Source organism: Podarcis melisellensis (genome assembly GCF_964234715.1).
Source record: "Podarcis melisellensis genome assembly, chromosome: 13".
Taxonomy (NCBI): Eukaryota; Metazoa; Chordata; class Lepidosauria; order Squamata; family Lacertidae; genus Podarcis; species Podarcis melisellensis.
The window spans coordinates 40745258-40762568 of NC_138545.1; the positions used below are offsets into that span (position 1 = coordinate 40745258).

Below are 17311 nucleotides of genomic sequence, written 5' to 3' on the forward strand. Positions count from 1 at the left end.
GCAACCTCTGAAGAACAGATCCCATTTGCAACGCTCTGGAAGCCATACAGCAAAGCTCGTGCCAGTGTGGAATTTATCTTGCTAGTTTCAGTTTTGGTGCCTGGAGGATCAGCTGTGCTTTGACAGTGTGAAATGTTGTTTGCCTAGCAGCTCAGGCGACTGTGAAGCAGGGTTGGTAAGAGAGGGCACATGTGCGTCTGCTGTAGCAAGCACAAAAATATTTTTGCAAGGTTTGTACAACCATAACATGTCTCTGTGTTGCACTATTGGCATTTAAATTTCAGAATGAATTACTCAGTTTTGGCGTGGAGTTTCTGTGTATCTGTTGGGTTGGGGTTTGAGGCGCTTGGATCTGGTGGAGAAAATCTTCAGGGGCTGGAGAAAATCTTCAGGGGCTAACACAAATGCTTTTTCCAGTGAAATTGGAGTTGCGAGGAACTTGCTGAGCGGAATCTAAATACAGATATCCTGCCTCTCTTTTCTGCCAATGCCCCTCTGTTGACAAGGACAGTAGATGCTAAAAGAATGTTTTTGATTTGTGTCCTTCATGGCCCCATCCTATCCGGCATTCTGCTCAAAGCCAGAGCCTCGTTACTTTTTAATGTGGCTTAATGTTGATCTCTTTAAGGTGCAGATAGTCCTATCATTCTGGTTATCCACACAAAAGCCCCCTATGAGGTAGTCTCTACTAACGCCTTGCAATGATGGGGGTCTAAGCAAAATAGCATAATAATGTTATAAGGGTACACTTGTCCAACCCCTTTTATGAAAGGTTCATTCACTTGATGCCCCAACAACTGTGATGGGAAAAGTTGAGGTATAGCAAGAAGTTACCTTGTTGTTGTTGTTGTTGTTTAGTTGTTTAGTCGTGTCCAACTCTTCGTGACCCCATGGACCAGAGCACGCCAGGCACTTCTGTCTTCCACTGCCTCCCGCAGTTTAGTCAAACTCTTTGGCTGGCCAACTAAACCTGGTGAGGGTAGCTGATGAGTCTCAACCCCTCAGTGAGTTAGTGACTTCCCCTGCATGCAAAGACAGGCTCCGGCAGATTAAGCAGATGCGACCAATAATGGGTCCAACAGTCACGGTAGGTGGTTTCCGCACATGCTATAGAAGGAAGTGAGGGGCTTTTCAACCGGGGAAGGTGGGGCATCTAGGAGAAGGAAGACTCTGGTCCTAAACTTCTGCTGCCTTGTGGGATATTTTCGGGAAAATAAAAGACTAAGGAGTAAACCCTACACAAATCTGGAGTGGAGTCCCTACAGCGGTTGAATGGCGTCTTGTATGCCTCTTTCTGGCAAATCCTGCAGCCAGGCTGCTGCCAAATGTATTGTTCTGCTTTTCTTTGGACCATATCACCAAGGCCAGAGGGGAGACTTTTCGTCTGGGCCACCCAGGACCTCCATACACATCTCCTAGGCTTGTGCCCCAGAGAGATGCTAACGCAGTGGTTTGACTTCACCCCTGGAGGCGCACTCCTTTGTCTCTTGAGACGATAGAGGTCAACAAGTTTGTGCTGCGGGAAATTATACAGATACCCAGTAGAGGGCGCTAGTGAGGTGGGAGAAACTGCAATGATGGGAGCTTGAGATCTGCTAGTTCCTGACTTTCTTGATTCCGGCTATTAATTTACTATGGCATAATTCAAGGTGTTGTTGTTTAGTAGTGTCCAACTCTTCATGACCCCATGGACCAGAGCACGCCAGGCACTCCTGTCTTCCACTGCCTCCTCAGTTTGGTCAAACTCATGCTGGTAGCTTTGAGAACACTGTCCAACCATCTCGTCCTCTGTCGTCCTCTTCTTGTGCCCTCCATCTTTCCCAACATCAGGGTCTTTTCCAGGGAGTCTTTTCTTCTCATGAGGTGGCCAAAGTATTGGAGCCTCACCTTCAGGATCTGTCCTTCCAGTGAGCACTCAGGGCTGATTTCCTTCAGAATGGATCGGTTTGATCTTCTTGCAGTCCATGGGACTCTCAAGAGTCTCCTCCAGCACCATAATTCAAAAGCATCAATTCTTTGGCGATCTTTATGGTCCAGCTCTCACTTCCATACATCACTACTGGGAAAACCATAGCTTTAACTTTGTTGGCAAGGTGTTATTAGATTTATTTCCTGTTGTGGATATTGAACACTGCTGGTGGTAGTGTTGTGCTGCAGCATATCTGAGCCAAACCATCCAGTCTGAGAGGACTAATGCAGTAGTTATTAAAAAGGGGGTGGTCTTCTTCTCTCTCCCCTTTCAAAAGTGTGGTTCGTAGGTGATGGTCTTTCAGATGTTAAGTTCTGACATCCTGCACAACACCAAAGACAGGGCATCCTAATTGAAGCACTCCTAACAGATGAACGTCTATTCTTGAAAGGATTCAGTGAAGATGCCAGCTTCCTTCGGCAGGATCTTTCTTCTTTTGTTTGCTTGGTTTCGGAGTTTGGAAGTTCTCCTAAGTCCAACAGCTTTGTTACAGACATTGCTTACTGACTCATCTTCACAGCAATTCTTCGAACACTTCTGTGTAGTGCAAGTGCAAGACTTCTGCTGACTTCACAGTAGCTACAGATTTTGAAGTGGGTTTAAGGTCAGCATTTCATTGGCAAAAGCCCATGCATAGTCATTGGGAGTCAGTGACACTGAGCTCAGTGAAACAGTTCCAGGTCAAGTTGCAGCCATACTGTCGGGTCATGGCATGCCTCGGAAGTTATTTTCATGAAACTCAAGCACATACCACTTGGCTCCTCAGGGTCAAAACCATGTCGCACTAAATGCATAGTCAAAAACCATGTCGGGGAATTTTAAAAATGTAATAGGAGGCATTAAATTTTCATTGGCACCCACAGGAGCCTTTTATCTCAGGCTTCTTGTGGGTTTGATGAGTGTTTTTCATCAGGATTACAGCTTGGGAAACGAGATTTCATCTTCCATCTTCACATGCTGCAGTCCCAATGAAACACCCCCCACCACAAAGTATTAAAACTTTTAAAATCCCCTGACATGGTTCTTAACTACAAATTACGATCAACGTCTAGAGCCTGATCCTTATTTGGAAGCTTTGGCCATGTACCAGTCTTGTGTGCTTTGGATCCTGTGATTTTTATTTTTTAGTAGACTCCCTGCCTTTTCCACAGGCTTGTCAAGTTGACAGTACTGTGGGAGGGCCTGGTCCCTTTGCTTGACTCTTCACTGTCACTCCTTGCACAGCACTCATAATTTAGGCTGCAGTGGGGAGTGTTTGCTCTTCGGCTTTTATCAATCTTTTAAATAAGCTGCCTTTTTAATGATGCATTGTGGTAGGTGTTAGAATGGAAGCCACTTCAGATCCTGGAAAGCATCTCACGGCTGTCGTTTCCTTGAACTCGTCTCTTTTTTTCTTACCATACTGGGTAGAGTGGAACTCTTGTACTTCTCTCCCACGTGCCTCCTCCCTCCCTCCCCCCGCCCCACAATTTTACCACCTCCAGAACCATATTTTGAGAAATAATGATGCATGTCACACATTGAAACAGATGGGGCTGTGCTCTTTATTTGCATATTTTAAAGTGAAATGTGTTTGTCATGAGTTCAGTTCATCCCCCCACCACCACACACACAGACAATTTTGGGGAAGGGAAGGAATTGTCCTTTGACTGTCAGTAAAAGAGAAGCTAAAAACAAACGCGATTCCTAATGTGGGGAGAGTTGGTTCAGAATTCTCACCTTAGGGCTGGGGGGTTCTGAGACTCGCATCTGGAGGCCTCACCTTATAGCCCGATCAAGCCCCAAGTTTGATTCAGCAGATAGCCAAATTCTATGAGCAGACTAAATTATAAAGCCAGAATGCCATCTCTGTTAAATGAACAGTGACAGCCTGTTCAGCATCTACCGTCGTAGCAGATTTATTAAAATGTGCTACCCATGCTAAATAAGAAGCTGTGTCCTAATGGCATAGCAGTGAAGGGTCAAAGGGAATAGATTCAACAGCAAAGTAGGAAATATGACCTCTGAAGGCCTTTCCAAAAAAAACCCAGTGTATATGTTGGGGATAATATCCGGGTAAATATTAAAGAAGCACTAGTACTGGACAAGAGCTAAATGTATGGTAACCATGTTCCTGTACTGGAATGGGAGGGAATAATTTCCACTACACTTTAAGTTGGGGAGGGGAAAGAGATGCAGTAGTTGTATTTCTGTGGGAGAGAGGGTCTTACTTGTGACTATACTGTGATTGTTCCCGCCCACCGAATCACCATGACTTATGGCATGAAAATATACATAGAATGATTATTCTCTCAAGGATCAGCATCTCTGTTTGGGGCAGAGTGAAGCGAAGCTTTTAGCTTTGCTTGCTTAACATTTTTTGTTTCTTCCATTTTAAGTTTCGACGATCCCCAAAAGGGCAAGAGGTGCTGGGTTGGGTTTGTGATCTAGGTGGGAAGTTGGCAGTCAGGAGACTCTGACAGGCAGGAAAAGGTCAGTGGAAGCCAACTAACATAGAAGAGGTGAAGGGAGGAGATGTCAGAAAGCAATCGCAGAGCAGCATCAAATGGGGGAAAGAGCAGGGACTCACCTTCCAGTCTTAACACGCAAGAAAGTATATAAGATAAACCACCTCTGATGTATTCTGCCTTCTCTATTCTACATTGAGTTTCTGCTCCCATCTGTATTGAATCTCTACTCTGTTTTGATGAATAATGCTTACCTGTCTTCTTTTGCTCCCAGAATATGGCCTTTTGACCACTCAAAAGGCCTTTTGTCAGGGGAAACTCTTGAAGCTTCCACAACTTGGTCCTGGGGACTTGTCTTTTGTTAAGGACTCCCTTTGTGAGTGTAGCCCGGAGGCATGCCTGAACTCGGTAATTGGCCTGGCTGGGAGTGAGGGGGCTGCTTTTTGTTGATCTTTTGACTCTTAGAGAGGTTTGGGTAGCTTTCATAATACGAGCTGAGAGTGTCTCAGATTTTTGAGAATCCCTCTGTACTCCAGATTCGGTCCAGAATGCAAAATCCACCCAGTCAAGTGAATAATTTGCTTCAGTGTTCCCCAAATGCCGAAGGGAAAAATGGACTCTGCTTTGGGTCCCTGTACTGACTCATCTCTTCAGTGGGTCGGGGCAGGGGAATAGCAACCCTGGCTTATTTTGGAAAGCAAGAACATATCCCCCCCCCCCAGCATTGACTATTATTTCTTGCTGTGCTACGTGCAGCAGCATATGGAAGGAGGAAAGGTAGCTGTAAGGCAAGCTAAAAAAAACCCCAAAACAAATACCCCTGCAATGTACTTAAGTGCAGTTTAGAAAATATAGCGTTAAGGGCAACAGAAAAAAATGATGTCCGTGGGGAACATGCGTGAGGCTGTAAATCTTTTTTCTTTTTTTAAAATGGGAAGCTTGACACTTGTGTATGTTGTCACATGTATGCATACATTCATCCTTCGGCAAAGCTCACTGCCCTATGCAGACAAAGAGCTACTATGAACTGAAGAGACCTTGGACGCATTCCAAATAACTGTCATGTGCAAACTTAAAGACTAGCCGATTTATTGTTTCATGTGCTTCCGTGGGCTAGAATCCACTCCATGTAATGTATTGGTCTTTAATGTGCCACAATACTTTTTGTTGTGTTTGTTCCAACAAATATGGCTACTGCTCTGCAAGTTGTAACCCACCAGATAGTTTTGCAAGACCACCCACTGGGCAAACAGGGGTTTACACAAGTGCCGCATTACTCCTCCCGGCACGTGTGCAGAACAAGCAATCCTCAATTCCTGACTTAGAGTTATGTCTGAAGAAGAATCGCTGTTTTGTGCCAAACGAATCACAAAGTCAAGGTTTGTTCTTAGCTTACCAGTTGTGGTTTGTTAGAGCAAAGCAAAGCAAACCAAACCATCTTCCTTGGTTCAGATGTCACACCAGGCCAGGGACTATTATATTCTATTGTACACTATTATATTATTTATTGTTTGTATTTGATGTGTTTGCCATGCTGGGCTCATAAATTTAGTGAATACATATTTGTAGCCCACACTTCACAAATGGTGTCCCATAAAAGAACAATTAAAATAAAGTACAATGTAGGGCAGGCATGATTTGTTCATGCACAGCTAGTCATGGTTTACAGTAGCTTACCAATTTTGTGCAACTTCAAAGTATTTTACTTTAACAATGCCTGTCTCCAACGCATTCTTGATTACTTTCTGTATTTTAGTAGCAATAGACGCACCCCCACACACAAATCAAATGCAACTGGTAGCTTGGGGGAAAGGCCACTTAAGTTTAGCTCTGGTTCCTAAACACTTTGGAGCTCTTGCTCAGGCAGCTCACAGCTTGTGGGCAGCTGCCAAAAAGAACTCAGTTTATCTCATAACGTAGCAGAAGAGATGAGCATGCTGAAAGGAGATACCTTTGTGGGATAACAGCAACAGTCTTATGTGGTGATGCATACACCAATGCAATATCCTACTTACATTCTCTTTGACCAGTTGTTGTTCCAAATAGGGACTGGAAATATGTGTGGGGGTGTAGCATTAATGCAGGGTCGCTCAATAGGTTGGTTAGAAAGTCTAGCATTTAGTCTGACCGCAGGTGGAAGGATGGATTTAAACTCAACGGAGCAGGGTTTCCCCTTGGCTCAGTTTTCGGGGTTGAAGCAAGATTGATGATTTGTTGCTACTGCATGTAGGAAGGTATATCCTAGCTGCTCTAGGTTGACAGAACTCTTTTCCCATGAAGGTTCACCAGTGCCTTCACCTGAGCGTATTTCAGGAGCAGAGTTTAAAAACCGATCTCTTTGATAAGGATATGATAGCTATGGTCAATTGTTCACAAGTGTTTCTTCGTTTAAACTCGATACTTTGCTGTTTTTCATTAACTTATTCTGAGACCCCAAGTCTCTGGAATAGGGTAGGACAGTGGTTTTCAGCCAGTGTGCTGTGGCACCCTGGGGTGCCTTGAATGATGGTCAGGGATGCCATGGGCAACCACTTGCCTCTGTCCCTCTTTCCTTTCCCCCTCCTCCTCCTCCCAAAGGCTTGCACAGCTGTTTGTTGCAGCCGCCTTGACTTCAAGCTCCACAGGCGAATGGTTCCTCTGGAGCTGGTAAGGGGTTGCTGGTTGCCAGGAGCTGAGGCAGCCTCAGAGTAGGCAAGCAGGTGGTTGAGGAAGGCCGGCAGGCAGGCAGGCACTGTGGTGGCCTTTCTTGTCCTTGCTGTGTGTAATGCCTGGAAGCTGAGTGCCCAGCGCTGAAGGGGAGCCTTTCCACCATGCAGGCCCAGCAGCGCCCACTTCTGCCTCCCAGTGAAAGGTTCTGGCCTCACGTTCACCATTGGTCAGTCTCCATTGGGCCTCTAAGGCTGCAGGCATTCTCTTCCTAGGCCCCTGTGGGGCAGTGTGTGGGGTGGCAGCAGTGGCCGCCTGGAGGACTCCCGAGGAGTGGGGAGAGGAGAGGAGGCTTAGGGAAGACTCTACGACAGTGTTTCCCAACCTTGTGCCTCCAGCTGTTTTTGAACTACAACTCCCATCATCCCTGACTATCAAGACCAGTGGCAAGGGATGATGGGAATTGTAGTTCAAAAACAGCTGGAGGCACAAGGTTGGGAAACACTGCTCTACGAGGGTGTTCAAAAAAGGGTAAGAGGCTGCCAACTCTGCAGGCAAGGGGTGACATAACAGGGCTCCTGAGCCCCACAGGGGTGCTGCAGAAAGAATGTGGATTCCAAAAGGTTGAAAACCTCTGGGATGGGATACTATCCACAAAAACATAATGGTCTTAAAACAGTGTTACAATGATTCACACATACTAAGTAGCGTTGGCTCTGTCTTGAGTTTTCTGGAGGTGGGTAGAATTAAAGGGCTGGATATGTTCCAAAACGGATTGCATGATCTTCTCCCAGTTCAGAATCAGTGAGGCTTGCTTATTAATTCATTGTTGGGACTCTGCAGCAAATATTTTCTCTCCCCATCTGTTTGTCCCTTGTTTCATCATTCCTAGCTTGACGTAATCTATGGTTTAGTGAGGCATGCAGGAAGGACCTCCACTTGACACACAAGCTTCATAAAACAAATAGCTGTGGTGCTAAATTGCCTTGGGTAATTAATTAATCCTACTGTAAATGGAAGTACTGATGCACATCTGTATGGATCCATAAGATGCCAACTCAGGAGCTGAATCAATTTCCCCAGCCAGGCCCTCAGTGAATTGCAGGGCTGTCAATTCACCAGCAAGAGAAACAAAACAAAAAACCCTTTTCCATTGAACTCAAAGAGAGACGAGTATTGCTCTAATGCAACACCAGGCAATTTGAAACAGAGTGCAACCATTGTAGAGTTGCTTGAGAACGCTTCATCTAATATGGCTGAAATGTAATACGAATTGCATGGTGAGAATTTGACATCTACATTTGCCATATCAGCCATTTGACATCCATAGGGTAGAGGAACTGCAGTTAGTAAATTCTTCACAGTGGAATGTTCTCCCAAGCAAAGGAAATGATCTTTTCACCAGATCATGAGAAATGACCACTGAATTTGCCAATGTGTGTTTAGTGTTGTCATATTATTTATATTTATTGGACTCCAGAGGGTTCTCCACTCAAGCATGAGGAACTGCCTTCATCCTCTTCTGCCTCGCCTCCCTCTGCAACTGAAACAATCCCTTTCAAAACACCGGCCAGTGCTGCAGCCTCTCTCCTTCAGATCCCTCTGCCAAACCCACCTTTCTCCCTTAGTAGATAAGAGGGCATTGCTAATGGGATTAGGTCCCACCCTCTGACCTTTAAAGATAGAGATGAAAAAGCTGCTTGCCAAGGACATCAGCCACCCACAAATTCACACACCGTCTTCCTGCCTGAGACAGGGAGGCTAAGTTTTATTGGCACCCTTCAGGGTTTCACCCCACTAGAAAAGGTGGCAGAAGAAATATAAATTTAAAAGAGATCATTAAGATGAATAGAAGACAGGGAGCCCCAATCCTAATGCTTGCTTTTGGTTTGTCCCTGTCCTGCTGTACAGTCAAACCTTGGTTGTCAAATGCAATCTGTTCCGGAAGCACATTTGGCTTCCGAAATGTTCGTCAACCAAGGCACAGCTTCTGATTGGTTGCAGGAGTTTCCTGCACTCAAGTGGAAGCTGCGTCAGACGTTCGGCTTCCGAAAAATGTTCAAAAACCGGAGCATTTCCTTCCGGGTTTTCAGCATTCGGGAACCGAAACATTCCAAAACGGAGGCATTCAGGATCTGAGGTTTGACTGTAGTTAGATAGCTGTTTCTCTGGTCTATTATGACATAGAGGAGCTCTTCAGTGGGCAGCAAGGCATCCACCTTTGCTTCACCTGTTCCTTAGGAAACAGAAGCATTGCTCATGGTCAGCACGACCCCTGGTGATATTCCTTCCTTTGAGTGTAGCAATGAGGTCCACATGAAAGCAGCTCTCCCAAACACTGAGGGTGTGGGAGATGCATGGAGCAATAATGCCTATTCCTCCTTCTGTCAAAGCCCTAGGTCTTCATTTTTTGCTTGGGTATTTGACATGAGAGACTCTTGTTCCCTGGGATGTACTTGTTTTACATAGTCCAATTAAGAATGTTGTCCTGTCCACAAGGGGAGAATTGAGCTACCCTTCATCCTTCCTTGCAGTAACTTGAATCATAAATCTGAGCAACCTTTATCCTGTCTAGGGCAGGGTTCCCCAAACTTGGTTCTCTGTTGGACTACAACTCCCATCATCCCTCGCTAGCAGGACCAGTGGTCAAGGATGATGAAACCTGTAGTCCAAAAACATCTGGAGACCCAAGTTTGGGAAACCCTGGTCTAGGCAACATTTTGCTTAGGGGCAATTTGCCCTGGCTTCATGCAGTGGGTGGAGCCAAGGCTCAGTGTGGGGAGGGCCACCCATTTCCCCCCTCCTTCTTTGCCTTTCCTTCCCTGCCCAGAGGACTACTGGGGAAGGGGCTTATTGCTGCTGACCTGAGCATTTGAAATTTGTCCGAGTACTACAGGTTATCCACCCCTGCTGTAAATAAATGTAAGCTATACTTAGGAGACTGGTTTCTGTTGTCCTTGCTGTATTACATAATTTTCCAGTTTATATAGTTGTGTTTTTAAGCGGCAGTGTCTATAGCTCCCTTAGTCCTCATCCCTAGATCCTGTTGAGATTCCTGCATAGCAGGGGGATGGACTGGATCACCCTTGGGGATCCCTTCCAACTCTACAGTTCTATGATTCCGTGATCCCCAAACAAAATAAAGCCTGAGTCCACTTAACTCCGCTTGTCTGTTTACTCCGTCACCTTTACCCCTATTGGGATTTAGATAGAAAGATGCTTGGAGCAGTAGCCTGTCTTTTGGTACGCTACTACATCAAGGGCCATGTCTGGCAGTGGCACAATATAAATAATGATAGAGGGAGAATTGGGTTGGCACTTCTCTAACTCTGTCTCCACGCAATTAATTTACTCTGCAGCGTGGCATGACAAGGGAGCACTGGCAGTAGAACTCTGTATTGTTACTATTTATTAGCCTTCTACCCCACCCTTCAGCATTGTGTCCCGGGGCAGGTGGTGGCAATGTTGAAAATGCAATATTAAATTCAGTTAAAATGATTTATCATCAGAGGAGTAGGACGGGTCCTAAGGGACTTCCAAGCGGCAGCTCTTCAATGTCCTGAAGAGCATTTTGCCCCTCTCCATGCCTAGCCGAAGCAGAATAAACTATGCAGATGTGATTGTTTTTGCATAATTCACATAGGCTGTGTAATTCAGGCTTCTTGGTACAGGATCTGAACTATTTATTTAATATGAAATATACAAGGCTTCTTGCACAGTGCTTCATTTTGTGTATATATACAAGCAAAGGCTGGTGGGGTGAGTGGCAGGTGCTCTCTGGCATGTATACTCAAGTATACTGTGGTACCTCGGTTTTTGAGTGTCTCAGAAGCCGAACATTTCAAGTGCCAAAAACCCGTAGTACAGTGGTACCTTTGTTCTTGAACTTAATCCGTACTGGGAGTCTGTTCGACTCCCGAAACCATTCACAAACCAAGGTGCGGCTTCTGATTGGCTGCAGGAGCTTTCTGCACTCAAGCAGAAGCCACGTCGGACATTCAGCTTCCAAAACACGTTTGCAAACCAGAACACTTATTTCCGGGTTTGTGGTGTTCGGGAGCTGATTTGTTCGACAACTAAGCCGTTCGAGAACCAAGGTACCACGGTAATTCCTTCTGTTTTTGAACGTGCCTCAGAAGTTGAACGGCTTCTGCTGAGGGTTTTTCAATTTTCTCCACTGACTTTGCAGCCCAGCCCTTTGCGCCTCGGTTGTCGAACATTTTGGAAGTCAAACAGTCTTCCAGAACGGATTGCGTTCGACAACCAAAGTACCTCTGTATTGTGAAATGCATGCTCCATTTGCACTATTACTTCATTGTAATATATGAAATATTGAGTAGGAAGAAGGAAACTGCTCATCCCCCCCCCCCATTTCTATTGTCCTAACTTTTTTGCGGGGGCTTCTATAGGTTTGGAGGGGCACGCTGGCTCGCCTGCACTACAAGAGAACCCGAGCTGCCCTCAAGATCATAAAGTGCTACCGCCGATACAAAGTGAAGTCGTATATCTGTGAGGTTGCCCGGCGATTTCACAACGTGAAGTCTATGAAAGGCTACGGCAAGCATGTGAGATGGCCCACCCCACCCAAAGTGCTGCGGCGGTTTGAAGAGGCTCTGCAGGCAATCTATCACAGGTAGGAATCGAAGGCAGTTTGTTTCTTGGGCTACGGAGCAGGAACATTACCTGATACTGCCAGGTACAGTGTAACCTCGAAAGCCAAACGCCTTGCAACCCGAACGTTTTGGCTTCCGAACGATCAAAAACCGGAAGCGATTGTTCCATTTTTTGAAGGTTTTTTGGGAAGCCGAATGTCCGGCGCGGCTTCCAATTGGCTGCAGGAAGCTCCAATTGGAAGCTGTGCCTTGATTTTCGAACGGTTCTGGGAGCCAAACACATTCTGTTCGAAAACCAAGTTACAACTGTATTGTATTTGAGAAAGCTGCAAGCACCATTTAAGAATGTGGCGGCCGCAGAACAAAGCCAGCCTGTGGTTCTTTTTAGTTATGCCTATCAATTGGTGATTGGGATTGCAGAATTGTTTGTATGAAAATGCTGATAACTATTTAATTGGACAACCGTATATTCCAATCCCTGTGCTAGTCTGATGTGCAATTGCTTCTGGTTTGTTTGGCTTTTTCCAGGTGGAGGGCACACGAACTCATCAAGAGCATTCCCCCCAAGGATGTGCCTCAGATCAGGGCAAAGGTGGCAGCAGTGGAAGTGCTGAAGGGCCACCGAAGTGATATGGGGATCCAAAGAGCCTGGCAGGGCAACTACATTGCATTGGTAAGTATAGTAGAACACACAAAACGTCAGTCATTGCGTTCTGTGATACCACAAAGATAAAAAGTAAATAACCAAGGCCCATGCTATCAATTCTTTACTCCTTGCAGAAATAGCCTTTTCCTCTTAAACTCCAATCCTTGTCCCTCTTTCCTCTAATTCAAGTCCTAATTGATTTTTTCTTAGTCAATGAACAACAACAAAACTATACAGAACTCTGTCAAATCTCACCCTGCAAACCAGTCCACCGTGTCCAATCTAAAATGAAGTATATTAAAAACAAAGTAGGCGAGCTAGCTGTATACAGATCTGCAGAATTTATTTTAGTGTGAAAATTGGAAGCATTTGCAAGTGGAAGGTGTGATTATTTTAAACACATGATTCCAGACGATTTCCTATATTGGTTGCCTGCAGACACCAAAGCATCCTTTGAAATGCGTAGGTGGTTTTTTCAACTATGGTTATAACTAGAAGAAAGGCTTTCACTTCTCAGTCAGAGGATGGTATAAATGAATGAGCCCCAAATGAAGTTAAACTTCTGTTCAGAATACCCTTGTAAAATATGCTACCAAAGGCAGAATTAAACCGATAGGAAAATAAGCCTTGTTGAGGAAGATACAGTGTATGTAGAATGAAGTTCTGCCCCAACACACTTTTGAAATAATTCGGCATCATGCATGTAGATGGGGTGATCTCACAAAAACTTGTAATACATCTGTTAGTCTTTAACGTGCCACAAAACTACCATAGCTATCCCTCTGGAAGTTGTTACCTCACCAAAAGCTCTTGGTTGTGCAGTTGTGTTCTCATCCTGAAGCAAAGTTCTTAACCCAAGGTACTATTTCTGGGTTAGCGGAGTCTATAACCTGAAGCGTCTGTAACCCGAGGTACCACTGTGTACTATTAGCTGGAGAGAAATAGTGGGAGAGCGCAGTTCCCTTCCTGAGGGCCTTCCAGGAGCTTCTGTTTGAAAACAAGAATGTTGGATTTGCACAAATGTCCTTCTAGTCTAGAAGGACAATTGTGCTTAGTCCAGTAGTGCTGCTCTTCTGTGTTCTGTGAGCATACTTGAAAAGAAGGCCCCATGTAAGCATTGGGTTCTGCAATCTATTGTATGAAAAACAAACAGAATGCAGGACAAAACAAACTTGTATGCCTCCTTAGAATGCCCACTCACTCCCATATTTCAGGGATGTAGAAACCATGGCCAAGCCCTTTCATAAGAAAAGCACCGGATCAGACCGAAGCCTGTTGTCTTGTTCTCACAGTGGCAAGCCTATGGGAAACAAGCAGGGCCAGATTGCAACAATGAACACTCTCCCCACTTGTGATTCCCAAAAGCTGTTATTCAGGAGGACACTTTATTTCAGGCTTCCTCAACCTCGGCCCTCCAGATGTTTTTAGCCTACAACTCCCATGATCCCTAGCTAGCAGGACCAGTGGTCAGGGATGCTGGGAATTGCAGTCTAAAAACATCTAGAGGACTGAGGTTGAGGAAGCCTGCTTTATTTGCTGCCTGGTTCAGAAAACCTAGGAAATTCAACTCCATAATTAAAAGACTGATGGCCATCTCTTAACTGAGCAGTTCAAACATATCCTGCTCTAACATAGTCTCTGTTTAAGAACTGCAACTTTTGGAATCAAGGAGGTGCTGGGCTTGGAATGCTGTCTTTGTGTTGAAAGATAGCAACTGCAGTGTTGTTACAAATGTATATTTGAGACTTCTATAGCTGGCTGACCTGGAATGGTAAAGATGCTGCTGCCCTTGCTTTAATGATGAAGACAAATTACCTGCCTGTCTTCCTGTTTGCTCCTTTAGAATCCAGATAACCCTCAGGCTGCAGGCTCATTCGTCCCCATTGCCAATGAGTTGAAACGAAAAGACAAGTTCATGAATGTTCTCTTCTCGTCTCACGTCCGCAAGGTAAGCACAGCAACTGCTGCAGAAGGACGATGAAAGCCTCTGGAAAGTAAGGGGAGGGGAGGGCTCCATCAAGAGGCTTTTACATTGCTGAAGCTCAGGTAAAGGAATTTTGAAATATTAAAAAATATGAAATTATTTCAAAAAGAGGATAGTATTTAGAGCTAGGAAAGTGAGAAAACGGTCCGCGAAACAGGTGGGGATTTGGGGAATCAAACTTAAAATTTATTGTAAAGAAGTTCAAAACGGGTTGAACGTGAATAGAATAAAGAAGACCTGCATTGGGGCGCTGAATTTGTGTGCATTTTGAGCAGATCTTCTTTTGCAGTAGTCCTTCAGCTCTGCTGCGTTAAGCAGGTGAGCTCAGGGAGTTACAGAGAGATCTCCTTTGAAATGCAAAGGTCAGATCCATACTAAAAAGCTTCTTCGCAGGCACCTTTGGTCCGGTGCTGGCATCATGTCCTTTGGTTCCTGGGTAACTTGCTTGGGAGAGCTGCTTGACTCCTTGGCCTTTATTCTGCAGAATTTTGCAGGATCCCATTCCTCCAGCCCTGTGCTTTTAAAACACACTAAACCTGAGAAATCTGGAGTTTGGGGGTGAAACGTCATCAGTAAGATGATGATGTATAGTTGTACCTCCCAATCTGCTTTAGTTGACATTGCCAAGGTCCTAAATAGATTCTGAATGGGTTGGCTAATGACCAGTAAATTGAGGTTCAGTCCAGATAAGACCAAAGTATGGCTGATTAATGATACACTTGAGCAAGGAAATCAGATTCAACCTGTTCTACATGGGGGGGGGGTTGCCCTCCCTCCCAAAGGATCATGTTCTCATCTTGGAAGTGCTTTTAAATCTGGATGATCAAGTTATCTTTTGTGGCCTCTGGCACTTCGTTCAGCAGCTTTGGCTGATTCAGCAGCTGTGGCCAATCCTGGAAAAAACATGACCTGTACTCAGTTATTCATGCCCTTAAAGAATCTATATTGCATTACTGCATTGTGCTCCACGTGATGTTGCTTTTGAACACGTATCTAGAAACTGGTGTGAAATGCAAAACCTTGTTTGCCAACTGCCTCATGCCCTAGGAGACATTTCTTTACAAACTAAGCTGACTGCCAGTTAGGTTACAAGCAGAATTCAGAATTTCTATTTTGCCATTTAAAGCCTTAAATGCCTTAGAACAATAGTATCTGTAATAATAATAATAATAATAATAATAATAATAATAATAATAATAATAATAATAATTTATTATTATTTATACCCCGCCCATCTGGCTGAGTTTCCTCAGCCACTCTGGGAGGCTCCCAGTCAAGTGTTAAAAACAGTACAGCGTTACATATTAAAAACTTCCCTGAACTTAAGATGTCTTCTGAATGTCAGGTAGTTGTTTATCTCTTTGACATCTGATGGGAGGGCGTTCCACAGGGTGGGCGCCACTACTGAGAAGGCCCTCTGCCTGGTTCCCTGTAGCCTCACTTCTCACAATGAGGGAACTGCCAGAAGTCCCTCGGCGCTGGATCTCAGTGTCCGGGCTGAAAGATCACCACCTCCCAAATGAATCTGCTCACCTCACAAGATTCTTGTCTGAGGCCCTCTGTGTCCCCACATTTTGAAGCAAGATGTGCGGCAATAAGGAACAAGGCCTTTCCAGTTGTGAAGCCGCTTTTCCGGGACACAGTTCATTCCTTCACAATTCCTGCTCTATGTTAGAAAGAGATTGAAATCAGTTCTGCTTCCCTCAGATTTTATTGAGAATCAGTATTGCTGATGTTTTTACTGCATCGTATTTTGTTTTAAGGTATGTGTTTTTATTGTGCTAGCTCCATTGTGAATCAGTTTTGTTTGAGAGGTGGAATATAAATAATTTAAATATATATCCCTTCACCAGGGATGGCACCAATAATAGCCGGCCAGCGCAGACACAATACTGCATATTCTCCTGACTGAGGTTAGGAGATCAGTAACCCACCTGAGATTGGAATATTCCTTTCCCCTCTTATCTCTTACCATCAAGGTTGCAAATTCCCCCACTTCTCTTTTGGGAATCAACATGGTTAGCTTACATGAATCAGTGTTAACCACGTTTAGCTGCCACTCTTTAAGTTTAGAGACGTTGTTAGAACCAGATTAGCAAATTCAGGCCTGAGCTAAAAATGGTTAGGGTTAAAATCTGTTTGCATTTAACACTAACCATAGCTGGCTCCAGAAATGGAAGGGAGAAAGACTCACATGCAACAGGGGAGGGCAAATGTATAGGATACTTCTGATTTTGTAATCATGATCAGCCAGGGTTGTGTTTGCCTTGCACTAGCCTGGCTTGTTGTTTAACCTTGGTTAAGAAGATTCCAAATGTGTTGTGAACCCATAGTTTAATTTGCTGAACAGCACCCTGCCCCCCAAATGGTGTAAGGGGTTGATCTGCTTCTCCCCTTTTAAGCAGGAGTCTGGAGAGAACACAAAATTGCCTTAACTGTGGCTTGCTCAGTGCTGATATAACACATAACCATAGCTTCACATCCCAATTTGGGGTTAATCCTTAACTGTGTGTAGCATTTAAGGTAAAGGTAAAGGTACCCCTGCCCGTACAGGCCAGTCTTGACAGACTCTAGGGTTGTGCACTCATCTCACTCTATAGGCCGGGAGCCAGCGCTGTCCGCAGACACTTCTGGGTCACGTGGCCAGCGTGACCAGCTGCATCTGGCGAGCCAGCGCAGCACACGGAACGCCGTTTACCTTCCCGCTGGTAAGCGGTCCCTATTTATCTATTTTTTAAAAAAAGAATTTTATTAAGTTTTTCAATAGTTATATAAAAGCAAAATAAAACAATAATAAAACACAGGCAAAAGAAAAACAAAACAAAAAAGAACAGGTATAATTTCATTCCCTTTTTTCTTATACCTTACTTTCCTGACTTCCCCATACCTCCCCTCTCTGTATTCCAGTTTCTATTATATTAATTCAGCAAATCCTTCCCCTTAATTTCGTTTAAATTTTTAACCCTTCTTTTCTTATTACTTATCCAGTTCGGCTGGAAACCACAC

The 17311-nt window shown here is 44.6% G+C and overlaps 1 protein-coding gene across 2 annotated transcripts in view; it reads left to right on the forward strand.

The window, feature by feature from the left end:
• The window catches only part of MYO1D (myosin ID), a 175832-nt gene that overhangs the window by 76758 nt on the left and 81763 nt on the right, over positions 1-17311 (forward strand). For both annotated transcript variants that reach the window (XR_014162166.1, XM_081883878.1), the window contains exons 17-19: positions 11472-11695; positions 12204-12348; positions 14165-14269. Coding sequence is in view for 1 of the 2 variants with exons in the window: in XM_081883878.1 (XP_081740004.1) it covers positions 11472-11695; positions 12204-12348; positions 14165-14269 (474 nt within the window). In the remaining variant the exon portion in view is untranslated. The remainder of the gene's footprint in view (positions 1-11471; positions 11696-12203; positions 12349-14164; positions 14270-17311) is intronic.